Raw genomic sequence first — 26682 nt, 5'->3', positions numbered from 1 at the left:
CCAATACTTAGATTTACCAAGGCAGCATAAAACAGCTTCTTTATTACCTTATTGGTTACTCAGAAGTCCAAACAACACAGTTCCCTTAAAGTGATCCAGCCTCAGGCCTCCATCCAGGTTCCTAAGGCAAATATGATGATTTCTCAAACTTTTATTTCATCATATAAAAGAAAAGGTTCTACCAATCCCAAAGGATCAGACCCATTACCTCCCAGCTTTTGAGCAGGGGATCAAAAGTGGAGGGAGTTCCTAGCACATGTCCAACGCAGGGAGCCTTTTAATGCCACGCTGCTGCCCTGCACCTGGGCCTGAAGCCCCCATGGAAGCCATGGCTCAGGGCAGGGGAACATCTGTCCACTTGTTTTCCTGCCTGACTATGGATGTGGGAGCTGTGTTAAGCTCCCAGATGTAACGTTTAGAATCGTAGGACTGGAAGGGACCTTAAGAGTCATCTAGTCCAGTCCCCTGCACTCAAGGCAGGACTAAGTATTATCTAGACCAAAGGTTCTCAAGCTTTTTTGCTGGTATCCCCTGTGACAGGTTGGATCACAGAAACTCCCTTGGGAACTGCCAACTGCTGTGCCAAGACTACTTCTGCCTCTGCTTTCCCTGCCCTCCCAGCTTGGGACTTCAGTGCCCTGCCTGGTTTGAGCCAGACTCGCTAGCCTGCTGCAAACCCAGACCCAGGTCTGAACCATGTCCCCTAACAGCTGTAGGCTTAATTGAAAGCAGCTTACAGAAGTGTTCCTGTCTTTAACACTTAGATGCTCAACTCCCAATGGGGTCCAAACCCCAAATAAATCTGTTTTACCCTGTATAAAGCTTATACAGGGCAAACTCATAAATTGTTCACCCTCTATAACACTAATAGCGAGATATGCACAGCTGTTTGCCCCCCCCCCCGGTATTAATACATACTGTGGGTTAATTAATAAGTAAAAATGATTTTATTAAATACAGAAAATAGGATTTAAGTGGTTCCAAGTAGTAACAGACAGAACAAAGTGAATTACCAAGCAAAATAAAATAGGACATGCAAGTGTGTGTCTAATACAGTAGGAAAACTGAATACAGATAAAAATCTCACCTTCAGAGGAATTCCAGTAAGCTTCCTTTTACAGACTAGTCTCCTTCTAGTCCAGCAATCACTCGCACCCCCTGTAGTTACTGTCCTTTGTTCCAGTTTCTTGCAGGTATCCTTGGGGGTGGAGATGCTATCTCTTGAGCCACCTGAAGACCAAATGGAGGGGTCTCCCAGGGGTTTAAATAGACTTTCTCTTGTGGGTGGAGACCCCCTCCTCTCTCCTATGCAAAGTCCAGCTCCAAGATGGAGTTTTGGAGTCACATGGGCAAGTCACATGTCCATGCATGACTCAGTTTTTACAAGCAGCAGCCATTGTTTACATGCTACCCTGAACATCCTCAGGTAGACTTCTTATGTGGACTGGAGCCTTCCAAGATTTATTGTCCTTTAAGTGTTTCTTGATTGGGCACTTAATTTGCACATTCCTTTATCAAGAAGCTGACTGAATGCTTTACTAAGGCTACTTAGAAATCAAGCAAGTACACAGCCAATATTCATAAATTTGAATACAACAATGACACATGCATACAAATAGGCTGAATAGATTAAGTAGATCATAACCTTTACAGAGAGATGTTACATGACATATGTAGCATAAAACATATTCCAGTTCTGTCATATATACATTCATAAAGCCTTATGGGATGCACTGTCACACCCCCTTTCAAAATATTTCAGGCTGTGATGACCCCCCCCCCCCCAAAAAGCGATGACCACTCCCACCCCCACCGGGCCATCCTGACCTCTGTGCTGCTGCTGGGGGCAGTGCTGTCTTTAGAGCTGGGTGGCCGGCCAGCAGCCGCTGCTCTCCATTCATGACTGACAGCTGGAGCCCCGCTAGGCATGGGTTGACAGCTTGTGACCACCACCCCATGTAATAATTTTGTGCTCCCCTGAAGGGTTGTGACCCCTAGAACCCCTGGTCTAGACCATCCCTGATGGGGTTTGTATAAACTGTTCTTAAAAATCCCCAACAATGAAGATTCCACAACTTCTCTAGGCAATTTATTCCAGTGCTTAACCACCCTGACAGGAAGTTTTTCCTAATGTTCAATCTAAACCTCCCTTGCTGCAATTTAAGCCCATTGCTTCTTGTCCTGTCCTCAAAAGTTAAGAAAAACAATTTTTCTCCCTCCTCCTTGTAACAATCTTTTATGTACTTGAAAACTGTTCTCATGTCCCCTCTCAGGCTTCTCTTCTCCAGACTAAACAAACCCAATCTTCCCTCATATGTCATGTTTTCTAGACCTTTAATCATTTTTGTTGCTCTTTTCTGGGACTTCCTCCAATTTGTTGCCATCTTTCCAGAAATGTGGCACCCAAAGCTGGAGACAATACACCAGTGGGGGCCTAATCAGCACAGAGTGGAGCAGAAGAATTACTTCTCGTGTCTTGCTTACAACACTCCTGCTAATACATCCCAGAATGATGTTTGCTTTTTTTACAGCAGTGTTACACAGTTCACTCCTATTTAGCGTGTGATCCACTATATTCCCCAGATCCCTTGCTGCAGTATTTAGCCTGTCTGAAGTGCAGCATGCTCCTGCTGCTGGGGAATGGAGTCCTGCATGGAGTGGGGGGTTTAGGGAGCTGGACATAGGGTGACCAGACGTCCCGATTTTATCGGGACTGTCCTGCTATTTGCTTGTTTGTCTCGCCTCCCGACCAATGCTAGGTTGGGACACTGGACAAACAAGCAAAGGCTCCGGATCCTGGAAGGGCTCGCTCCCCCGCCCCCCGGCCCGACTCCACCATCTCCTTCCCCCATTGGCTCCCTCCACAAATCCCCGCCTCTTCCCCAAGCACGCCATTCCTCCTCCCTCCGCAAGCGCTGGAGGGAGGCCCCGGAGATGCAGGGGGAGCGCGGGGCCAGGGTGAGTGAGAGTCCGGCCTGGCCCCGAGCACAGGCAGGACTCAGTCGGGCGGTACCTGGAGGGAGAGGAGGGGGGTGGTCCGCGGGGCCAGGCGGCGGCTGTTCGCCCCACCTGGGCAGCGGGACTCAGGAGCAGCCGCTGCTGCAGCTACTACTGCCGCGGCTGGAGGAAGCGGCCATGGTGCTCGGCGGCTGCGGCTGTGGTGCCCGGGCCCGAACCCTCCCGAGCCTGGGCCTGTTGCGGGGACCCAGCAGAGCGCACGCTGCGCCCAGCCCCTGGCCAGTCGCGTCTGGGCTGGCTGCCCAGCTTGTGCGATCCCGCAACCGGCCCCAGAGTGGGGGCAGCAGGTCCCAGCACCCCTGTCTCGCTCGGGTCTCGCAGGGGAACGAACGGGGCTGGGATGCCGATGCCTCCGCCCCAAGGCCGCCGCGGGATCGCACCAGCTGGGCAGCCAGCCCAGACACGACTGGCCAGGGGCTGGGCGCAGCATGCGCGCTGCTGGGTCCCTGCAACAGGCCCGGGCTCGGGGGGTTCGCGGGCACCAGAGCCGCAGCTGCCGAGCGCCATGGCTGCTTCCTCCGGCCGCGGCAGTAGTAGCTGCAGCAGCGGCTGCTCCCGAGTCCCGCTGCCCATGTGGGGAGAACAGCCGCCGCCTGGCCCTGCGGGCCACCCCCCTCCTCTCCCTCCAGGTACCGCCCGACTGAGTCCTGCCTGTGCTCGGGGCCAGGCCGGACTCTCACTCACCCTGGCCCCGCGCTCCGCCTGCGTCTCCGGGGCATCCCTCCAGTGCTTGCGGAGGAAGGAGGGGATTGTTTTTTTGCTCTGCCGCTGTTTTTTGTTTTGCTCCGACCCCCGCCGCATCCCGATATTTGACCTGGGCGATCTGGTCCCCCTAGCTGGACAGGAGCAGCCTCTCTCAATAAGTGGTGCTGCTTATATACCCAGCCCCTACCCAGCATGACTTGCAGCTGTAAGTCATGATTTCTAAGGCAGCCCAATGACCCCCGAGGGAGATTTCCCAAGGGTAGAGGGCAGGTCACTGCCAGTGGGAGTTGGACACCTATCTGCCCTTTAACAATTTCTCCCAACATATAGCAACCTGGACCAGAGCACAACTGGAATGCAGGCCCGCCTTAAAGGGCCAGCAGACTGCTACTGTCTCCGTGGGCGGGAGGGGGCAGGAGAGGTGTGATGGGGGGGAGCAGCACCAGGAGGGAGGGGGCAGAAGAGAGACCCAGGGGGCAGCTCCATGGGGGAAGTAGACAGGCCCGGGGGGCAGCTCCACTTGGGAGGGAAGGGGCAGGAGAGGGGCTTGTGGGGGTAACTGTGTGAGAGGGAGGGAAGGAGTGGGGCTGGGAGGAGGAAGGGGGGGGTTCCCCTTATGTTGTATGTGAACATATGTGAGTCTTACTGTTTTGCATTAATGTGTGTGCCTCAGTGTCCCTGTGCATTGCACCAATTCCTAGGTGTTGCGAATAAGGGTGTGTGACTTGTGCTGAGACCCTTGGGGGCAGGTGAGGCAGCTCCAGCTGCCTGGATGTAAGAGATGGATGGTGCCCTTCGTACCCAGAGACCCAGGAGCGGGATGCGACTAGGTGCCACTTTGCCCAGGAAGTGAGACAAAGACCAGGAGAAGGGGCACTGGGTGGGTTGGTGGGCAGGTTGCTGGAAGCTGGGCAATCTCCCGTTTGGGACTCAGATGGGGGGGCGGCGGAGTCCAGTGCATCTGGCCGGGCCCCTCCCCAAATGGACTTTGCTGAAAGTCACTGATTTCTGTGCTAACAAGTTCTGTTCTATGCTGTGTTCCTGTTGACTAATAAACCACCTGTTTTACACGCTGGCTGAGAGTCATGTCTGACTGCGGAGTGGGGGTGCAGGGCCCTCTGGCTTCCCCAAGCCTCCCGTCCAGGTGGACCCACCAGGGGGTCTGGTACAGTGTAAACAGGGATGCTGAATGCCCCAAGGTCAAATCAGGAAGGCCATAGCTGAGGAGGCTCCTTGCTCTGGACAGCATGACCTGCGGGGAGTCACGACCTCCCCAGAGACCTGGCTGGCTTCTTACAGAGCAGTTCCAGAGCATCAGACCTGTGACTCCAGCACAGGGGTCAGATGTGCACAGAGGCAGGGGGAAGGAGAGAAGGCAGGGGGAAGCTCTGTGGGGGTGGGACAGAGGGGTCAGGAGAGGGGCTCGGGGTGGGGGAAGCTCTGTGTGGGAGGGAGGGCTGCAGGAAAGGGGCTGGGGGGCAGCTCTGCATGGGGCGAGGAGAAGGGCTTAGGGGGAGTGCCGTGCAGGAAGGCAGCTCTGTGCGGGAGGGAGGGGGCGGGAGAGGGACTCGGGGGGGAAGTTCCATGCAGGAGGAAGGGAGCAGGAGAATGGCTGGGGCGGGGGGTTCCGCACAGGGGCAATATGCTCAGTGCTCTCCTGCCTCTGGCCTTGCCAGAGGGCGGGGGCATCAGGGGGTAGAGGTAGGGCAGGGCAGGGCCAGAGTTCCTGCCTTGGGGGGGGGCACCCCAACTGGCCCAGGCCCCATGGGTCCATACTGTAATCCCCCCTGCATTTAAGGCAGCCAGGGTTGCAGGGTAGGCAGCAACATGCCCTCTGACTGGCCTGAATTTCACCTAGGGTTGCCAACTGTCTAATTGCTCAAACCCAAACACCCTTGGCCCACCCCACCTCTTCCCCACCCCCTCTCTGAGGCCCCACCCCCACTCACTCCATCCCCACTCCTGCCTCTCCCCCACTCTCACTCACTTTCACCGGGCTGGGGCAAGGGATTGGGGTGGGGGGTAAAGGGGTTCAGAGTGTGGGAGGCGGCTCCAGGCTGAGCCTGGGGGTTGGGGTGCAAGTAGGGGTGCCGGGTGCGAGCTCTGGGAGGGAGTTTGGATGCGGGAGGGGGCCCAGGCCTGGGGCAGGGGGTTGGGGTGCAGGAGGGGGTGAGGAGTGCAGGCTCTGGCCAGGTGGTGCTTACTTTGGGCGGCTCCCAGACACAGCCAGCATGTCCAACCGTGCATGGAGACCCCCCCTAGCCATCCCTGTGGCTCGGAGCCAGACGTGCCAGCCACTTCTGGGAGCTGTGCGGAGCCAGGGCAGGCAGGGGGAAAACGTTCCTGACACTGTTTTCTCAATTCTTGACTCTAAATTTGTTAGTCTCAAAACTCTTTTGGATTTTCTTTTTGCCCAGCCTGGCAGGAAAAGGCCAGGAGACCGAGGGGGGTCTAGGGTAGGGTTACCATATTTCAGCAAGCAAAAAAGAGGACGGGAGGAGCCCCACCCTAGCCCCACCCACTTCCTGCCCCCCCAGAACCCCCAACCCTCCCCCCGTTCCTTGTCCCCTGACTGCCCCCTCCTGGGACCCCTGCTCCTAACTGCCCTCCAGAACCCCACCCCCTACCTAAGACTCCCTGTTCCTTGTCCCCTAACTGCCCCCTCCTAAGACCCCCCCCAACTGCCCCCGAGGACCCTACCCCCTACCTGTACCCTGACTGCCCAAAACTTTCTCCACTCCCCCCAAAAAGCCCCCCCCCCCGTTTCTTGACTGCCCCCTCCAGAACCTCCCTGCCCCTTCTCCTGCCCCCTGGCCCCCTTACCCTGCTGCTCAGAACAGGGTGTTGGGCTCTGTGTGAGCCGGACACGTGACTGCGCTCCCCAGCACAACACACAACCCGGTCCCTGGCCCTGCACAGTGCTGCCGGAGCCGGGCTGATGGACTGGGACACTGGGCTGCAGGGGAGGAGGAGCTGCCAGCTCAGAATGCAGGGAGGGAGGGAGGGGGGGAGGAGGAGCTCCTCTACAGCTGCTCCGGAGTCCAGCCCGTGACTTTCCTGCAGCCCTCCCAGCCGCTCGCTCTGCTCTGCCGGGGAGGGGGGAAATCCCGGACATTTTGAGTGATTTACAAATTCCCCCCGCACGCTATTTTTAGCACAAAAAGGAGGACATGTCCGGGCAAATCCGGACGAATGGTAACCCTAATCTAGGGACGCTGTGGAGGAGAGAGCAACTCCCCGACAGACATATGGTGAAGGCCTTGGACTCGCCCTCGCCCTTGCTGGGAGCCAGGAGCCCAAACCTCAGCCACTTTAATAGGCCAAATTTTTACATGCAATCTGGAAACGCAGCCTCTGCACAGCTTACTGGATACATTTCATGGGCTAAACTGCTTGAAAGTCCTGCCCTGGGGCCGTTACCTGTAGTGGGGTGGGGGTGGGGCGTGCTGGTGCTATTGCCACAGGACACAGCTCAGTTATTCAATATTTGCATTTTATTTCAGTTGACAGCTACAGCCCAGTAATTGGGGGCCATTTCCTGGCCTCAGGCTCATGGCCCCTTTATGAACCGTTTGGGCCGGGCCAGTGTCTTACAGGGCTGCATGGCCTGTCTTGAGGGGAGCTTGTCTTTGCAGCATGTGCGGAGAGGCACTCGGCTTTCGCTGCTGCAGGCCCACGATGACAGGCTGACATCAGACACACGGGAGCCTGCAGTTGGCGATGGCCCCAGCTCTCTAGCCGTTGCTGGTGCTCGGAGGGGCCGTGAGTCTGGCAGAGCTGTGTATGGACCATGCAAGTCTGGACTGAGGGGTGCAGGCTGATTCTGCCCCGTCTCTGTCTGTTATATTCAGTGTTAGGCAAGGCCAGTCAGTCAGACCGTCACGTGCACTGGCATCGAACTCTCTTACACACAGCACATAGCAGGGCCTCTGTGCATTATAATTCACCCAAAACTCCTCTTTCTAGCAAGTCCTTTCCATCTGGCCACTGGGCCAATAAGGTGTCCTCAGAGGCTGTTTGTGTGCTGGGATTTCCAGGCAGCAGCTTACTCAGCCAACGCTGCCAGCACTGGAGGTGAGAGAGGGACTCCGAGCAGCAGGTGCTGGGTTCCTTGCGGCGAGCGGTGGATCCAGGTCCAGCTGGGCTCGAGTCAGGCCCAAAGCACCAGGACCTCCCCACCCAACCAGCCACCCAGCTGGGTTCAAGCATGAGACAAGGCCAGCCGGGGGGGACAGCTCAGAGCAGCGCAGCTGCAATAAATTACTTTGCATCAGGCCAATAATTTATATGGTGGGGGTGGGGGGTGTGCGGTAAAAGTCCAGGGGCTGGGGAAGCAGCTTGGTTGGCTGAGACTGCAGCCCCGCGGTCCCTGGCGCCATGTGCTGGGTACGGCACCCTCAGGCACTCTTCCACAGACTGCCCTTCTCGCCCTTCTCCGGGGGCAGCTCTTCCGTCAGAAAGAGGTAGGAGCTGATGGCTTCCCGCAGGCCCAGGCTGACAGGGGACTCCCCTTCTGGGGGTGGAGCCTCCGAAAACAGGGCCGAGCTACAGACAGAAGAGAGGGATGCTTAGCACAGTCACGCTATTCACCAGCAGCCCGGCACCCGCCGGACCTGGCCCTGCCCCCCACTCTAGCCAGTGTCAGCATCGCTGGCACCAAGGCTCAGCACCAGCCTAGAGGCAGACAGGCCCCAGCCTGAGCTGTTGCGTCCCCTTGTGTCTGGTGGGTCCTTGGAGGCCCCCTCCCCGCTCAGCACCCAGACCTTGGGAGCCGTGCACCCTAGAGTCTGCACCCAGACGGGCCAGGAGTGGGCAGGGGGCATTGCAGGGCTCCCCCCAATGCACAAGGAGGACTCCACTCCTGCCCCCGCGCGAGGAAGGGGCAGCACCCTCCGCTGCCAGCAGCTTCCTACCTGTCGAGCTCCTGCCAGTTGAGAGCCGATTTCTTGACGATCACAGGTGGGGCCAGGTTCTGGGCTGGGACTCGAACTGCTCCTTGGATGAAGCACGGCTCCTTGAGGAGGCAGCACAACCCATCCCCGATTTCTGGGGCAGAGAAGCAGGGAGCATCAGCAATGGTGTCCCATTCACCCGCCCCCGGGACATGCCCCCCCCCATCACAGCATCCTTGGGGCCCTGCAGGCCCAGGGCTGCGCCCACTGCCTGCCCACTTCCCACTGGGGCAGGGGCTCATTAGAAACTGTGCTGTTACCGGAGTAATAGTCCACCAGCTCCTGCAGGCTGGGGAAGGTGAGGCGTGGGGCGATGTAGAGCCAGCCGTTCTCCAGGCGGTTGATGCGATAGTGTTTGATGGAGTCCCAGGAGGAGTGGTTGGTGCGCCTGACCGACAAGGAGTAGCAGCCTGCAAGGGGAGCGATCACAATGCAATGCCTGGCTCCAGCACACTGCCACGGCCGGGACACAGCGTTAAGTTGGGGCAGGGGGCTCCTGCCACGCTGGCACATCGGCTTAATTGCAACTGCACTGGGCCCAACCCCATGGCAGCAGCCCCGGGGGGTTAGGACCATTGCAGACTACGGGCGGAGCTGAACGTTGCAAGCTGATTGGTGTAGGGAACAGACTTATTGGGCACATCGGCCAACTGACAACAGCAAAATGAGATTTTCACAAGCTGGGGTCTGACTGGCCAATGTTCTGCGCCACAAGCCAAGCTGATCAGCTGCTGGACAGCCATGGGGCTGCTGGCCTAGCTAGGCTTTGCCGCCCTTACGCCGCCCCTCCCTTTGCCCCCACAACAGACAAGGTGAGACATCCTCTTGTCCTTGGAACAGCCGCTCCAGAGTGCCTGAGCCCGGGGCCCAGAGCCAGCCGGCTGCCTGGCTATGGGCAGCACCCTGGGCTGTGTGCTTAGCCCTTTGGAGCAGTGCGGGAGGGAGCCCCACCCACGGGAATTGCACTGACGCACACTGGCCAGCCTGGTAGTGGGGTCGCTCCCCTGTCACAGCACGCACAGCACGGTTTTCAGTTCCTACGCTGGTAACTGAATGCTGCAAGAAGCTTTCTGCCGGGGGCCAGTGGGGTGGGGGGGGAGGGAAGTGTGACACAAACCCAGTGTACTCAGGAAACCGCTGGGCTCGGCAGTCAGCTAAAGCTGCAGGTGCAAGTGATCAGAGATAAAGCCACTGCTCTACACATCCCCGTCATGTGCACCGCAGATGAGGTAGGAGGCCTCAGTCAATAACACATTGAATTCAGCCCTTGAAACGGTCTGGCCCCTGAGCCAGCAGGCGCTTGCTTTGTACGGTAAGTGGCCCTGGGGAAGGCAACGGGAGCCGTGAGCACAACACGCAGCAGCTGGTGTGTGCAGGGGCAGGCTCCCACTTTAAAGAGCTTGTGCTTTAGCTTCCAGTGCTTCCCTTGGGGGCGGCGCATGCCATGGCCATGCAGGGCCAGCCGGGACCGAACAGTCCTGGGCAGCTCTGCCTGGGCCTGACTCAGCTCTGACTTGCTGGGCTGTCACTCCGCAGCAGTAGCGCTTTTGCATAGTGGGCCAGTGCTGGCAGAAAGCCAGCCCCCGCCTTGGATCGCTAATGATTGATTTAGCAAGGCTTTTGGGAAAGGTTCAGGTCCGGTTCTGGGCCCCAGCCCTGCTCCACTAGCACCGAGGGGGAGCTAACACTTCTAAGGGAGCCCAGGATTTTCAGTGAAAACTTTGCTTGTGCCCTGGGGCCGCTCTAAGTTATGTTGTGGCCATTTCAGCCCCAGCATGCTGCAGGAGCGCAGAACTGGAAAGGCACCAACACCACACCTGAGAGCAGGAATCTGACCTCAGTGGAAACAGGTGTGCTGCTGCCGCTTCACCTAGCCTGGCAAACAGCTGCCGCAATGGGTGAACTTCCCCTCACACCAGCCCTCCCTTTCACCCGCAGCCCCAAGCAGCGAGCAGCAAAGGCCCACCCCCGGGCTCCATGCTCCCACAGGGTGTGGAGGGGCCAGTTTGGTGGCTGTGTGTATCAACGAGCAGCCTTTTAGCAGCAATTCCGGCAGCAGCTGCGGCTTTCATGCGCTTGGGCCCCGAAAGCCCTTTGCCCCGTCTCTGCCATTCCCCACGAGAGTGGCCAGCCGCCCTCTGGGGAGAGGCCAGGCTGGGCTGGGGGTGCACAGCAATTCCTTGCTCTGGTGCCACAGGTGCCAGCCCAGGCTAGACTCTGTCCTGAGCCACGCTGACGGCAGCAGCCCAAAAATCTCGGGGACCCTGGAGCCCTTCCCCCATCAGGGACAGCCTGGGCATGGCAGGAGGCACCATGGGGTGAGCTCTGGGGCTGGGACACTGCCCAAATGTGGGGCTGGTAGCCTCGGGGTGGGCATGTGGGTGGGGCAGTGCCCAGGCATCTCGCTGCAGGACTCCTGCTCGCTAAGAGGAACCAGCCACATGGTTCCTGCCCCTCGGCTCCAGCCCGGCTGGCAGGTGGTGGGCGCTTGGCAGCGGCTCTGTGGAGTCACTTACCTTGCCTGGTCTGGCTCTCTCGGATCAGGAAGGAACCGCTGCGGTTGCACGGCAGAAGCAGCAGCTCCTCGGCTTTCTCCCGGCTAACGCCCTCGTACAGCCACCTGGCAGCAATGACAGGACGCTGAGCACCGGGGGTTGGCAGCAGGCAGCCCCACTCCTGTGCCATCCCAGCGCCCCGCCCTATTGCGGAGCTGCCCCCCCAGGACAGGCAGGGCTCAGCCCTCCCCCACTATGGGGACAGCCCTGCCTTGGCAGGGGACAAACTGCAGGGTAGACTGGGTGGTCCCATTCCTGGCTCCCACCCGAGCCACATGTTCCCTGGGGCCCAGACTCATGGCCGGGCTGTTCGTTACACTTGGCCCAGGCTTCCTCTGGGGGGAATCACGCCGTGGGACGACTTCACCTGGCAGTGCAATGCAGCTGCCTCCCGGCTGGAATGGCTGCGCTGGCTAACAGCACACAGCAACACAGAGTGGGCTTGGAGACCGGCAACAAAAAGCAACGCCCCCATGAAGGGGAATGTAGGAAGGCGGACGGCCAGGCCAGCACTGTTACACTTCCCCCACACACAGGTGCCTTCCATGCCCACAGATGGTCAGGACTCAATGGCACAGTGGCCAGGGCGTAACATGGTCTCCAGGAATCTAACTATGGTGTTCAGACCAGCCAAGAACCCAACTCGTCCGGCTGCATCTTCCTGGAGCGTTGGGCCTGTCAGCACTACACTAAAGGCAGCACAGAGCCCCCAGCCGGCACCACGCTGAGGCTTCAGCAACACCAGCGCCACGCCTCGCAGCACCCAGGGCTGCAAGCTGATCACTGGCCACAGCTGGCCCATATGAGGTGGCAGCAGAAACTCTGCAGCTTCAGGACACAAGCCCAGTATTTGGTTTCTCAGGCTCTCCCTCAGCCTGCCTTCCAGAGCAGTGTTTGCCCTGGGGGCAGATCCAGCGGAGAGGAGCAGGACCATGGGAACCCTTCAGGAGGTGGGAAAGCGGGGCTGGGGGTCTGCTCAGCTGACTTTTACTGGCTGTGAACTAACTGCACAATTCTCCAGGGCATTTGGTGTCACTGCTCCTGATGGATCGTTCTGCGGCTCCGGAGCCACTGCCGAGCGGGAGCTCTAGTGACGCTGGACGTTCTGGGCCAGGGCCCAGATCTGTGAAGCACCTACATGTTTTGGGCACTACATAAAAAGCAATTATTATAGTGGAATTATTAATTCCTAAGTCAGCTGGCATTGCTCCACTTCACGAATGTCCCTAACCCACCCCACCATGCCTGGCAATGTGGCTATTCCAGGGTGAAAGCCCAGTGCCATGGAGCCAACTGACACACATGGGCCAATTTGAAATTCACTCCAAGGAATAGCTGAGGGTCTCCCGCGTGCTGGGCCGTCAGTGCCGCTCTGTGTGGCCAGTGCCTAGCACGGTGGGGCCCGGGCTGGGACTGGGGCTGCCACGGTACAAATGCCAAAATGTGTTCTGGAGAATAGCTGCAAAGTGGTTGGTTTCGCATCTAGTGGGGCCCGTGTTCTGCATTTCAACCCCAGCGCTGTTCAAAGGAGCAGGAGACAATAGCTGGGGGGAGGGGAGAGGAAGCTGTGGCTCAGCGGGTGTCGCTCAGGGGGTCTCAGCTGCATCGGAAAGCCTGTGGGGGCATATGAGCTCCCTGCCATCTGGGTAGCAGAGTGCGCCGCACGCTCAGCTCTAGGGCTGCCTGCGCTTCACCTAGAGCCCGACCCCCTCCACCACATCCCAGCTGACCGGAGAGGCCATGCAGCTTCGCCCTCTGACAGCAGCTGGGTGGCCCCTGCATGCGCCAGCCTCGCTCCTGGGACAGGCCCCATCTCAGCCCCCCATGCCCTGAGCCCATGTGGACAGCGCCAGCAGAGATGGGAGGGGGTGGCCTGGAGCATGGAGACTGCCTCCCCGCCTCCCTAGCTCTGCATCTGTGAGGCACCTGGGTGGGGCTCTGGGCCCCTGGCACTGCCTGAATGCACTGAGCCCATGGGCACCTATGACCTGCAGAGTCCCAGGTGCTGTTCCAGCCCCGCTGCCTGTCTGGCACAGCCACGCGGGGTGACTCACCCAGCCTGCAAACAGCCAGCACTCTTCCGTGCATTCCCACCGCACCTGCTTGCTTGGGAGTGTTTGCAGGGGCCGTGCCTTCCTGTGTCTGTGCAGCACCCGGCGCCAGGGGCCCTGACTCCGCACTGCCGTGATACAGCACTAAATAGCAGCACCAATAACGCCAGGCCCGCGGGTTCTTACCTGTGCCACACCTTCGCCACGTGGCTGCTGGGGACTGAACACTCCTTGCCGGTGGCTAGCGACACCACGTTCCACCATTCCCCATCCCTGAAAGAGAGAAGAGTTTCCAGGAATGCCGCAGCCACATGCCTCCAACCAAGGCCCATGGCTGTGCTGTGCTGGTAGTCCTGCAGCTTCTTGCCTGGCTATACTCTCCCTCCCTCACCCCCACGTACAGCCAGCCATCTCAGCCCACTGAGCTCACCAAGGGCCTCTTTGGTGCTGTGTCTGAGTTTCTGGGGGCTCCTGAAATCAAAGCAGTGGGGCCCGATGCCATGGGAGTTTGAAACGTGCCTGCAGGGCATGGTCCCCACACAGTCTGATGCCGTTCCCATGGGGCACGAGGCTTGCCGGGAGCCAGGAATGGGTCAGCAGAGGCTGCTCCCCTGTGATGGCTCTGTGCCCTGGCACCTGGCAGAGGCCTGTGTGAGCCCCAGGCCAGAGGCAGGCTCCAGTGCATGTCCCAGCAGGCAGGATTGCGGGGCATGAGAAATACATGACAAGAGCCTCTCCTAGAGCTCCCCAGGGCCTGGGAAAGCCGGAGGCTGCAGCGCTGGCTGCAGTGGCCATGTGTTTAGTGGCCATGCGTCTCAGGGAGGGGATGGGGGGCAGAGCCCCGATGCGCCAACCTGGCACAGTACAATGAGAGCTCAGGCACAGCCTGGTGAGCACCCCAGTGCCGGGGAGGCCTAGGTCTCCTGTCCAGGCCCTGGGGTGGTGCTTGGGGCTTAGCCCTGGGCATCCAGATTGCTCCCATGTAGGACTTACTCAGATAGGACGTTCAGCTGCTCGCCTGGTCGCAGGACCGTCTCTGCCTCCCCACCCGCGGGGAAAGAGCACAAGGCAACTGCCACGTAGCTGTTCAGACCTGCCGAGAGACCACAGCACCTCAGCGCACAGCACTGCCCTTCCCCGCCCAAGGGGGCAGCGCCCACAGCCTGGTGAGAGGGGCAGAGCAGTGCCGGGGTGAGCGGGCCCACGGCTCCCAGCAGGTGCCCAGAGAAGGGGCATGTCAGGAATAGACTTTGTGGTATGCCCCTGGCCCAGCAGCGGTACTGACTCTTGTGAGAGGTTGTGTTTTCTTTAGAGCCCCAGCTCCCAGAGCCAGGGGTGCAGGAGAATCAGGGCTTTCAGGAAAAATTCAGTGGCCAGCCCCATAATCCAGAAAGCATGGCCCCAAAGCTGAAGATCGCAACCCTGCAAGCCGAGAGCGTGACCCCCCACCCCAAGCCAGAGAGTGCGACCTCAGAAGCCACAGAGCCAATCCCACAAGCTGGAAAGCAAGGGCCTGAAGCTGGAGAGCAGAGTCCCAAAGCTGGAGCGCACCCCCTCCCCCAAGCCCTTCCACCTCAGAAAGTTACAGCCAAAGACACCCCCCACCCAACTATTAGGATTTTTTTTTTTTAATTGAAGGATTTTAAGCCAATCTCATGCTTTTTTGGTGCCTGGCATGCGAGAGGTCAGCAGCACAGCACTAGCCCCCACTGCAGGGGTCCTGCTCAGATTTACACCCCCCACCCATGCAACCTCTGGGGGAAGGTGTCAGCCCCACACTGGGCCCCTTGCATTTGGCACTGTGGGACTTGCCTAGTTGCAGGGGCTATAGATGACCACTAGAGGGCGCTGGGCAGGAGCAGGGTTTCTAGCAGTGCTGGGGGAAGGGTGGCATGTCTGCTCTGCACTGTACACAGCTTCCCCAGAGGCCTTGGTTCCAGGCCCAGCCAGCCACGGGTCACTTGGGTTTTGCTCATGCCCACGAGTTCGGAGAATCATAGCAGATTAGGGTTGGAAGGGACCTCAGGAGGTCATCTAGTCCAACCCCCTGCTCAAAGCAGGACCAATCCCAACTAAACCATCCCAGCCAGGGCTTTGTCAAGTTGGGCCTTAAAAACCTCCAAGGATGGAGATTCCACCACCTCCCTAGGTATCCCATGCCAGTGCTTCACCACCCTCCTAGTGAAACAGTGTTTCCTAATATCCAACCTAGACCTCCCGCACTGCAACTTGAGACCATTGCTCCTTGTTCTGTCATCTGCCACCACTGAGAACAGCCGAGCTCCATCCTCTTTGGACCCTCCCTTCAGGTGGTTGAAGACTGCTATCAAATCCCACCCCACTCTTCTCTTCTGCAGACTAAATAAGCCCAGTTCCCTCAGCCTCTCCTCCAGGGCCGGCGCTTCCATTTAGGCGACCTAGGCAGTTGCCTAAGGCACCAGGATTTGGAGGGGTAGCAATTCTGCGGCGGGGGGTCCTTCCGCGCTCTGGGTCTATGGCGGCAATTTTGCGGCAGGTCCTTCACTCGCTCCGGGACCCGCCGCCGAAGTGCCCCGAAGACCAGGAGCGTGGAAGGACCCCCCCACCGCAGAATTGCCGATGACGACCTGGAGCGCAGAAGGACCCCTGCCAATCATAGACGCTGACTGTGTGGGTGCTCCAGCCCTGGAGCACCCACGGGGAAAAATTAGTGGGTGCTCTGCACCCACCGGCAGCCAAGCACCCCCCCCACCCCACCTCACCTCCTCCTCCGCCTCTTCCCTTGAGCGTGCCACGTCCCACCTCCTCCGCCTACCTCCCAGTGCTTGCCGCCATCAAACAGCTGTAGCAAGCTGGGAGGAGCGGGAACGTGGCGTGCTCAGGGGAGGAGGCGGGGCCAGGGCGGGAATTTGGGGAAGGAGTCGAATAGGGGCAGGGAGGGGGCAGAGTTGGGGCGGGGACTTTGGAGAAGGGGTTGGAATGGGGGCGGGAGGGGGGGCGGGGCAGAGTTGGGACGGGACCAGGGGCGTCGAGCACCCACTGGTGCCATTAGAAGTCGGCGCCTATGGAGGCAATACTCCAGATGTGGCCTCACCAGTGCTGAATAGAGGGGGAATAGATTTGCCTGTTTGGAGCACAGCCTGGATTGCTGGAGCAGGTTGGCTCAGCTGAGGCCAGGCGCCCCAGCCGCTCTCAGACCTCACTAGGAAAGCCAAGAACCAGCCTGTTTTCTCCTCCCGCTCTGCCTGTGGGGCTGGGATGCAGCCACCTGCTGCCATCCCCTGCATAGCTGGGGCTGCCTCGCTGCCAGGCTCTGCATGCTCCTGCCAGCCCAGCTCTCCTGGGGCACTCCCTGGCTCAGACCGCGGTCCCAGGTCATTGCAGGCCGCAGGGCCCCAGTGCAAACAGGCAGGAGCTGTGTCAACTGAAACCCTCGTTCTGTGCAGGGAGAGGTGCCGGCCTTTCCTGCCAGCCTCACTCCTCCCCGACTGAGCCTGTGCTGGGTGACTCAGTGCCGGGCCAGAGCGGGCGGATGGATGCTGGCAGGCTCCCAGCAAAGGACACCTCGAAGTGCACATCAGCTGGGCAGCAGCGCAGGGAGAGAGAGGAGCCTTGAGCAAACCAGCCAGGGGAAACAAGCAGGTTACTGGTGCCCCAGGGGCCTGCAGCTTTGGCATCTTGCCAGCCCTTCCCCACGCTAAAAGCAACTACTCGGTGCCCTGTCCTGCTCTTCCATGCTAGAGAAGCTGGGTCTGGCCATTGGGCAGCCAGGCCCCTGCCCCCCTCGCCGCTGGAGGACATGGCAGGGTCTCAGGCGGCTTTGAACAGTGATGCTCCACAGGCTGGAACCTGAGCCGCGTGTGTCCTGCCAGCAACGGAAGAGGCTGATTCCTAGGGCGCTGCGCTGAGCCAGCAGGCCTAACATGATGACAGGGTAGGCATGGGGCAGCAGGGGGTGCTGCAGTGCCCCATGGGACGGATGCAGGATGCGGCTGTTGTGCACAGGCTCGGAACTCCGAGCCCACGTCTCACCGGTGCTCAGGGCTGTAAGGGGGCCATGATTCCTACCTGTCTGCACGGGGGCAGTGGCCTGCATGGCAGCAGCTGGGCTGGGCTGAATGACAAGCTGCTTGCTCCTGCTGGGCAAACTTCCCATCACTCCCGGGCACCAGCGGGGCCTCAGCAAACAGCTCTGACCTTCTGCAGCAGGGAGAGAAAGCTGAAAAACCAAGGGACGGCTAAGTGTTTGAACTTGTGGGCTGCTGCCTGCGCTGCTCCCTGTCCACCCCTGGTCTTGTGGGATCCTTGCCCCCGCCCCCCCACACACACACCAAGGGCTGCCCAGGGCACTCTGCCACCCCTCAGCGAGGCTTTCAAATGGCCGACTGGTTCCAACGTAAGATGGCCCAAGCAGCTGCCCAGGCAGATCCTGCTAGGGTGGGCCGTGCCCTGAGCTCTGCACAGCCAGGTCTACATGGCATGAGAGACGGTGGCCTGCCTGCGCTGCTGGGGCTGGCAGTTCACACACACACAGGTACAGGCCTGCGCATTCACACCCGCCCATACAACCCCCCACTCATTGGCGCGGTAGCCTCGGCAGTGTTTATAAAATGGCCCCATTTGGCTGTTATGTGTTGTGCCCCTCTGGGCACAGGCACTGGGGCCAACAGGGCCGATGGAGCCTTGTTTGGGTGGTTTTCTGTGTCGTTGCTCTGGGTTTAACCTGCAGCCCAGTTGCTGCACTGGGACCATTGAGTGGGGCTAACCAGCCCCAGCGTGTCGCTTGGGAACACTCCGAGCCCAGAGGTTCCTGCTGCAACACGAAGTGGAACTGGGGGCTTATGGCAGTTGGGCATCGCCCCAGAATCATGCCAGAGAAGAGTTTGACGTACCTGGACAGGGCCTCCCCGATTAACTGGGTCAGGAACACCATAGCCCCACTGAGGCAGGCAGGCTGCGAGGTCAGGGCAGCCGGCTGGTGGGGAGAGCGGTACAGAATGGCCAGGGGCTGCACAACGCAGCACTGCATTCGCCCCTCCTAATGAGACCCAAGGGAATGGCTCAGGGCAGTGATCACGGGTGCCATGGAGATCTCGTGCCTAAGAGCACCCCAGGGTCCTGCCTGTCTCTGGTCATTGAAGATACCAGAGTAATTCTTACAAGAGAGGGCTGGTGGCCAACTGCCACTGTGGGGATCTAGGCCCTGTGTAGCTAATTGCCCCCCACTCCCAGCAGCGTCAGTTGGCCATGGCAGGCCACATTGTCCTGTCGCTTAAATACCAGAACATACACACAGACCCTTGGGACATTGGTTTCCCCTGCTGCCCCCCCCCCCCCCCGCTCCCCCACCTCCAGTGCCAAACTGGGGTGTGGTGGTGCTGCAAGTTTTTAAACAGCTGCTGCACTACACCCCAGAGGTGGCTGCATTTCAGTGGGTGGGTGAAATGACCCCAATCTCACAGGGAGGGCTGTGAGCCTTAGTTCATCACTGTTTGTAAAGGGCTTTGAGCGCCTGGCTGAATGGGATGAGAATGTTATCACAGCGTCCCATCGTACAGTCATGGCTCTCCCCGTTTCCTCTGACTCAGCTCTGGGTCCACGGCAAACGGGCTCCGACAGAGCTACAGCAACTGAACAGGGCACGTGCTGGCCCTGCTGCCCTGAGGAAAGGGACTGGAGCGAGGGCTGACCAGCCTGCAGCTGCACGCTTTCCTTCCTTCCTCATTAGGGTATCTGACAGCAGGCGGGAGGCAGGGTATTCAAAGCACCGTCTTCATTACGTGCAGCCCATCCGTTCAGAACAGGACCCTGGGCCAGAGCTCACCAGCCCCTGCTTCCCCCAAAGGAAAAACTTGTCCCACTTACTTGACTCTCATCTCAACGAAGATGCTATGGGGCTCCTCAGAGCTTGGCAGATGCAGTGCAGAGTCTGCAGTGTCGTCCCTCCTGCTGCGGCAGGCTGCCTAGGGCAGGAGTCACTCCAGTGCTGGGCAAAATCCACCTGCACACAGGGAGGCACTAGGACTCCTCTGAGCCCACCACTGCAGGCGCTCCCAGCTGGTGGTTCCCCTGTGCAGGGCAGAGCCCACCACTGCAGGCACTCCCAGCGGGTGGTTCCCCTGTGCAGGGCAGAGCCCACCACTGCAGGCACTCCCAGCTGGTGGTTCCCCTGTGCAGTGCAGAGCCCACCACTGCAGGCTCTCCCAGCTGCTGGATTATGCTGCTCAGAACTCCCCTGGCAGCAGGCCCGTGTCTCTCTCCTAGGTGCCACTGTCCTCTGGTACTAGAAACTTCTGCGCAGCTTATTGCTGAGTGTGAGGTGTGTGACAGGAGGGAGCTGGCTGGGGCCTCGGAGCCACGACCCGTTCACGTTTCCTGTGACATGCGCAAGTGCTGGAGAGGAGGCTGGAACGCTGGTTTCTGTTTCTGCTCAGAGAGCAGCTGCTTGCAGCATCCTGTTTCCATGGGGGCAGGTGTCCCTGTGGATGGGGCCAGACCCATATCTGCGGATGCTGGCTGGCAGCCCTGGGGAAGGGCACAGGGGCAAGACACCCCTTCCTCTGGAGCCAGCCTTGAGAACATGGCTGGTCCGGAGCTGTTGGCACCAGCGAGCTGGTGAATTCCTCCCCGGGACTGGACTCTGGGTTTAAACACACACACACACACATCTCCTCCCCCCACACACATATATAGGCATGCACATCTGAACCTTCCCCCCCATACAGGTACAGATACCTGAACCCCTCCCGCTGTTCAGGTACGTACACCTGACTTCCCCCATATATAGGCATGTATGGCTGAACCCCTCCCCCCAGTACAGGTATGTACACCTGAACCCCCCCATGTATGGCTGAACCCCTCCCTCCATATAGGTATGTACACCTGACTCCTCCCCCCATGTATAGGCATGTATGGCTGAACCCCTCCCCCAAGTACAGTTACAGACATCTGAACACACCCACTCATGTACAGGCATTTGCACTTACACCCACAAGCTTCAAACAGCCCCTTGGTTTCCTGGTGCAGGTATAAAATAACCCTCCAGGCATCTAGCCCCTTGGCTCCTCAGCAGTCCAGCCTGCCTACCCAAGCAGGTGGAAATGCTCCTTGAGCGGCCTCCCCTTGCTCTCATGTTTCACACTGGCTTGGCACAGGGGTCAGCCACTCTGTAAAGCGCCAGGCAGGGCAGCGTGAAGGCCCCTGGACCAGCTGTGGTGCCAGCTGTGACCTGCTGGCCTTGGGTGCATGGGGGCCATTACCCATTTATTACCTGCTAACAGATCGCTCCCTAACGGGATTCCACATCTGAGTCCTTCTGCCCATCCAAGAGCCCCCTCGTGCTTTGGCCTGTCAGTTGAGAGCAGGTGCCCCAGCCTGAAGCAGGGCACTCTGGGTGCAGAGCCTCCACTGCAATGCACACGCCATGCTGCTCCAGGCATGGGGCTGGAGTCAGCGGGGAGGAAGGGGCAGGCTGGAGGCACGGGCACAGTACTCCTGGCTGATGGGCAGCATTGCCCTGTGCTCAGGGCAGCGATAACCCCCCGTCAATGGAAAAACAGTGGGCTGGTTCCAAACAGGTCAGCACGCTGGGCTGTGAATGCCGTGCAGGGCTGCTTAGCTCCCGGCTGCAGTGCAGGAGATCTTATCTGCCCCACCACCTAAAATAGCCTGCGTGTCACCACGCCGTCACCACACTCCAGCCTACGTGCTTACGCTGAAGAGGAGGAGGCAGCTTCATGGAAACTGTGTGACGGTGCCTGGGTGCTATGAGCATGCACACCCGCCAGCCAGCGACTTGCTGAGCGTTGGGGCAATTCACGAGAGCCCTCGCCCAACTCACACAGGGCCCTGAGTCCCAGCAGTGCTGGCTCCTTGCCAAGCCTGTAGCCCCTGCATGCAGGTCACGGGCCATTCTGCTCGCTGGTTCCAGCCGCTCCCTTGCCTAAGCTCTGATGCAGGCAGGCGCCAGGCTCTGTTGCTGCTCACAGGGGGCGTCGTCTGAATGTCTGAGTGAAGCTGGATATTCTATTTGTGTGAGAGCAATGCATGCTGTGTGGCGGAGGCCGGGCTCAAAAGAGACAGCCCTGCTGGCCGGGCGGTGACGTTCTGCAGGGCAATCCTGCTCTACTGGAGGAAGTTACCTGCAACGGAAGGGCACAAACCGAGCGCACACATGACTTGCCCTCTCCTAGTTTTAGAAAACCTGGCCAAGGAAGTAACTGACCAACCAGCTCCAGGATGCTGCCCCTGGGGGCATAAGGAAGCATCCCAGGAGCATAGGGAATCCCTGACCAAGCAAGGCCAGCAGTCCATTTAGTTCTGTATCCTTTAGCCAACAATGGCTAAGCCCAGATGCTACAGGGAAAGGTGCAAGGAGCCTGTGGTGGACAATAATGGAATACCCAGCCCATAGGGGAAACTCTAACCCCATGAGAGGTCAGCGTGTGCCCTGGAGCTGCTGTACCTCTGGTGCAGTGTCTGTGGCAGCTCTCCTGATCCATATAAATGTCCAGTCCTTGCTGACTCCTGTTATGCTCTTGTGGCAATGAGTTCCACAGGCTGGTTACATGGTGTGCTGAAACATTCCCTTTCACATATTGCCTTCCAGTTTCATTGGGTGTCCCCTTCTTCTAGTGCAGTGGTTTTCACCCTTTTTTCCCATATTCAGACCCCTACAATTTTTTGAATGGAGGTGCAGAACCCTTTGGAAATCTTAGACATAGTCTGCAGACCCCCAGCACCAGATCCAGGTCCCATTGTGGGACCAGGGGCTTAGGATATGGGTAAAGCCGGTCCAAACCCTTAAAGAACTGGACGGTCATAGCCTGTCATAGGGAGAACACTGTGTCCTTGCACCGGGGGATGGAAGGCTGATATGGCTGCCAGGTATACCCTCACTGACGAGAGCACCAGGCCCTGGGCCCTAAGGCGGAGGAGGTAATCAAGGATAAGCTGGATCGGGGCGGTCACTGGGGACACACCTTGGTCCACCGCCCACCTAGAGAAACGAGACCACTTTGCCATGTAGGAGCAGCGAGTGGAGAGCCATCTACTTTCGAGGAGGACACGCTGAACCTGTTCTGAGCATGTCCTCTCCTCGTCACCTAGCCACTGAGTAGCCACGCCATGAGGTGAAGAGCTGCCAGGCTGGGATGGAGGAGGTGGCCCTGGTCCTGAGAGAGCAGGTCCAGGAGGAGCGGCAATGGCCACGACGAGCCACCGCCAGCCCGAGAGGGTCCCGTACCAGTGCTGCCTGGGCCACGCCGGGGAAATGAGGAGGACCCTGGCTTTGTCCATCTTTATTTTCTCCAGGACCCTGCTGATTAGCGGGAATGGGGGAAAGGAGTAGAGAAGCTGGCCTGACCAGGATAGGATAAAGGCATCGGAGATAGTGCTCTTCCCTAGGCCCCCCCCCAGAGCAGAACCGAGGGCATCGTTGGTTCTGTCGGGTTGCAAACAGATCCACATGGGGAGTTCCCCACCTTCAGAAGAGCTAGTGGGCCACTTCTGGGTGTAGAGACTACTCATGCTGAGAGGAGAAGTCCCTGCTCAAGCGATCTGCCCTCACGTTCTGGGAGCCCGGTAGGTGAAAGGCTTTCAGGTAGATGTCGTGCGCTATACAGAAGTCCCACAGACTGAGGGTTTCGTAGTAGAGGGCAGAGGATCGAGCCCCGCCTTGCCTGTTGATATTGAACATCAAGGCCATGTTGTCCGTGAGGACCCTGACTACCTTGCCCTTCAGGTGCGAGCGGAAGGCCATACATGCCAGTTGCACTGCCCTGAGTTCCTTGATGTTTATGTGAAGGGTCAGGTCTCGCGGAGACCACAGGCCTTGGGTCTGAAAATTCCCCACATGGGCCCCCCAGCCCAGGTCCGATGCATTGGACACCAACTCCAACGATGGGGCCCTGTTCCTGAACAGGACCCTTCAGAGCATGTTGCTTGGTGTGGACCACCACCGCAGGGAGGTGATCACCGAGTTTGGCACGGTGAAGACTCTGTCCATTCTGTCCGTGGCCTGGGAGAACTGCGAGGCCAGCCAGAGCTCCTTGGGCACTGCCTCTATCACTCCTAGTTCCAGGAGCCTCCCGACCTCCTGCTCGAGCAGAACCTCATGCTATGGGTCCCCCAAGAGGGACGGGCGCAGGGGTGGTTGGGCGGGTAGGAGGTAAACTGAAGGGTGTAACCTCGGAAGATGGTGTTGAGGACCCAGCGGTCCAAGGTGAGCCACGACCATTCGGGGAGGAAAGCACACAATCGATTGGAAAAAGGGAGCTTTATTGGGGGTGGATCCCTGATGAGAACTGGCGGGGTACCCCTGAGCGTCCCGTCAAAAGCACCTTTTACCCACCTGCTTGCCCTTAGAGGACCCAGGCTGGGGGGCAGACCAATACTGCCTTTGCGGGCATTTTTTAATAGTCCTGCTGCTTCTTCTGGGCGGCCTTGTATTTCGGGAGGGTGGCCTGGGCAGGAGCCTGCTGCGACTTGAACTTGGGTTTTGCTGGAGCATGGACATAGAGGCCCAAGGTCTGGAGGGTCGTGCGGGAGTCTTTCATGCCATGCAGCCTTGTGTCCATCTCCTCTGCAAAAGGGAGATCCTGCATTGATGACTGCGCTTCCCTGGATAGCCCAGAGAACAGGAGCCATGACGCCCGTCTCATGGACACCGCCGAGGCCATGGACCATACGGCCGTGTCCGCTGCATCCGAAGCAGCCTGCAGGGAAGCGCTTGCGGCCGCTGCCCCTTCCTCCACGAGCGCCTTAAACTCTTTTCTATCGCGCTCCCGGAGGGAGTCCTACTTGGGGAGGGATCCCCAGAGATTAAACTCATAGCGACCCAGGAGAGCCTGATGGGTTACTACTCTTAGCTGGAAGCTTGACGACGAACAAACTTTTCTCCTGAAAGCATCCAGCCTCTGAGAGTCTTTGTTCTTAGGGGTTGGGGCTGGCTGCCCCTGCCATTCCCTGTGGTTGACCAACTCGACCACCAAAGAGTTGGGCGCCGGGTGGGTATACAAATACTCATGCTCTTTAGTGGGTACAAAGTACTTGCACTCCGCCTTTTTAGAGACGGGAGCCAATGAGGCTGGTGTTTGCCATAGGGCATTTGAAATTCTTGCCACCCCTTCATGGAGCGGCAAGGCCACCCTGCCCGGTGCCAAGGGGGACAGCACATTGAACAGGGAGTCCGAGGGCTCCTCCATCTCCAGGCAGAGGAGATGGAGGCTCGCTGCCACCCTTTTTAAGAGTTCTTGGTGGGCCCGGTAGTCCTCCTGCGGGACGGAGTGGGGCGGAGACACAATCAGCTCCTCCGGCTGGGGCAAGGAGACTGGTGCGGTTCTTTGGGTGTCGGGCGGCACCAGAGGATCCACCACCTGGTTGGACTCCAGGCACGGCGCAGAGGATACGGGTCCCACCGACTCCTTTCTTGGCGGTCTAGGGATGGAGGCCGACAGTGCTTCCGATGCCCTGGCCACCGAGCGAGTCGGCACTGGGGGCTGAGCCGGAGGCCACGGTGCCCACTGGTACCAGTGGGCAGGCCATGACGCTCGGTGCCACTGCACTTGCTGAGGCACCGGTGCGGCTCGTTGATCGGGCTGGCTAGCTTGACCTGTAGACGGGTGGCTGTGAGTGGAGGCCGGGCTGGCGTACGACCCATTGCTGCCTCTGGACTGGGAGTGGCGGCGGTGCCGGGATCTACGACAGCCATGGGATCGCAATCTCGACATGGAAGACTGGTACAGATGGTAATAGCTGCTCCGCGAATGGCCTCGATCGCGAGATGCCGGCGATCGATGCCCTGGGCTGCAATGTCTTGGCAGAGACTTGGAGTGGGAGTCCGAGCGGGAACTGCATCAACAATTGTGTTGTGACCAACTGCGGTACCCACTCCAAGACAAGGACCGGCGGTGACGCCTGCCACAGTCCCGTCGATATTCGCTCTTTGAGGACAAGCGGTGCCGCGAGTCCTGGCTGGACGGAACCCAGCCAGACAGTCTGGTCAGCATCAAGGCTGATCCACCTGGACCCTGCACCAAGCGGTTGCTGGGCGGTGATCAGCGTCGGGAACGTTCCCGAGACCGAGACCGGTACCAGGCTGGAGGCGACTGCGGGGATCCCAGTGCCGGCTTGCCTCTGGAGCGCGGGGCCGACATTGGCAGTGCTCTAGGCACCGGCATAGACATGATGTCCCGGGCCACGTGGAGGGCGTCAGGCGTGGAAGGCATCCGGACGTCCGAAGAGGCCTGTTCTGAAGGGGCCAGGCTACTCCGCTGAACGTGAGTTGGAGGCCTAGGGCCTGGTGGGGATCGAGGACTACCTGACATGGGCCTACCAGACTTCCCTCAGTGCCATTGCGAAGAGGGAGTCTTTCCGGGCCTCTTGGCACGCCCTGTGGAAGGGGAGTGGTGCCGACTAGTCAAAGGTACCGGAGGGTCTCTAGTACCAACGCCGCGGTGCGAGGTACCGGTTCGGAGCGGCATGCCGGGGTCAGGGCCAGCGCCGACTCCATCAGGATGGCCCGGAGCCTCATGTCCATTTTTTAGTCCGGGGCTTGAACAACTTGCAGATCTTGCACCTTTCGCTGATATGGGTTTCTCCCAAGCAGCACAGACAGTCCATGTGCGGGTCACTCCTTGGCATAGAATGCCTACACGAGCTGCACGACTTAAATCCTGGGGGACGGGGCATGCCCCGGCCCGGGCTCGCTAACCAACTAAACTTAACTGAAAAGCTAACTGACTACAGGTACTAATGAACCAACAACAGTTCTGGGGCCAAGCTGCAGCAAATCTGGGGCTGAGCAGTTCCGACGCACCTTCACTGACGGCAAGAAGGAACCAAGGGTGGGGGGAGCGCGTAGAGCCCCTTATACCGCGCCAGGTAGGCGCCATTCCAGGGGTCGCGGGGGGCACTCCCCTCTACGGGTACTGCTAGGGGAAAAACTTCTGGCACTGGTGCACGTGGCGAGCACGCACACCTACTGTGGAATACACATGAGCAATCACTCGAAGAACTGAAAAGGCACCAGGTTGGCAGGGTCATATATTGAGCGCTATGAAGGAGCCACTCCAGGGAGCTTCACAGCTGACCTGACTGGTGCTGCTAGGAGAAAAACTTTCCAATGACTGTGCACGCGGCACGCACACCTAATTGGAATCAATATGAGCAATCACTCACAGAAGAACCATGAGAGAGATTTGACTAGAGCAGCCAGCTGGAGAGAGAGAATACACAGCACAGTACTGTGTACGAGCCAGGCTCTGACAGGGCCTGGGACCCTCGTGTCTGGGTCCAGACATGCCTGCTCCCTGGAGCCAGCCCTGGCAATGCAGAATCCAGCTCTCCTAGCTAGGGTTACCATACGTCCGGATTTTCCCGGACATGTCCGGCTTTTGGGGGCTCAATTCCCCGTCCGGGGGG

General features: G+C 59.1%; 1 protein-coding gene across 2 annotated transcripts; it reads right to left on the bottom strand.

Annotated features, from left to right (window-relative positions):
* Nucleotides 1-7214: 7214 nt before the first annotated feature.
* SLA2 (Src like adaptor 2) lies at nt 7215-20828 on the bottom strand. Of its 2 annotated transcripts, XM_034787982.1 has the most exons (9): nt 20531-20828; nt 19126-19739; nt 17329-17479; nt 14275-14374; nt 13468-13554; nt 11192-11295; nt 8936-9085; nt 8637-8769; nt 7215-8268 (listed from the first exon to the last, which is right to left on the bottom strand). In XM_034787982.1, the coding sequence occupies exons 3-9, from the start codon at nt 17414-17416 to the stop codon at nt 8121-8123; spliced, it is 810 nt and encodes a 269-aa protein (XP_034643873.1). In that variant the 5' UTR covers nt 17417-17479; nt 19126-19739; nt 20531-20828; the 3' UTR covers nt 7215-8120. The 2 variants fall into 2 exon arrangements, with proteins under 2 accessions (XP_034643873.1, XP_034643872.1); XM_034787981.1 differs by lacking the exon at nt 20531-20828 and having other exon boundaries at nt 19126-19950.
* Between the last annotated feature and the right edge of the window lie 5854 nt (nt 20829-26682).

This window comes from Trachemys scripta, chromosome 12 (assembly GCF_013100865.1).
Source record: "Trachemys scripta elegans isolate TJP31775 chromosome 12, CAS_Tse_1.0, whole genome shotgun sequence".
In the NCBI taxonomy this organism is placed as follows: domain Eukaryota; kingdom Metazoa; phylum Chordata; order Testudines; family Emydidae; genus Trachemys; species Trachemys scripta.
The sequence above is the reverse complement of the archived record's forward strand: the minus strand, read 5'-3'. Positions and strand labels throughout refer to the sequence as shown.

Coding starts and splice junctions, on each gene's coding strand:
- SLA2 (XM_034787982.1), bottom strand. CDS start 17,416: ATGGGAAGTTTGCCCAGCAGGAGCAAGCAGCTTGTCATTCAGCCCAGC. Junction 11,296..13,467: donor GTGGCGAAGGTGTGGCACAG/GTAAGAACCCGC, acceptor CATTGCTGCCAG/GTGGCTGTACGAGGGCGTTA. Junction 9,086..11,191: donor AGAGAGCCAGACCAGGCAAG/GTAAGTGACTCC, acceptor CTCCCCTTGCAG/GCTGCTACTCCTTGTCGGTC.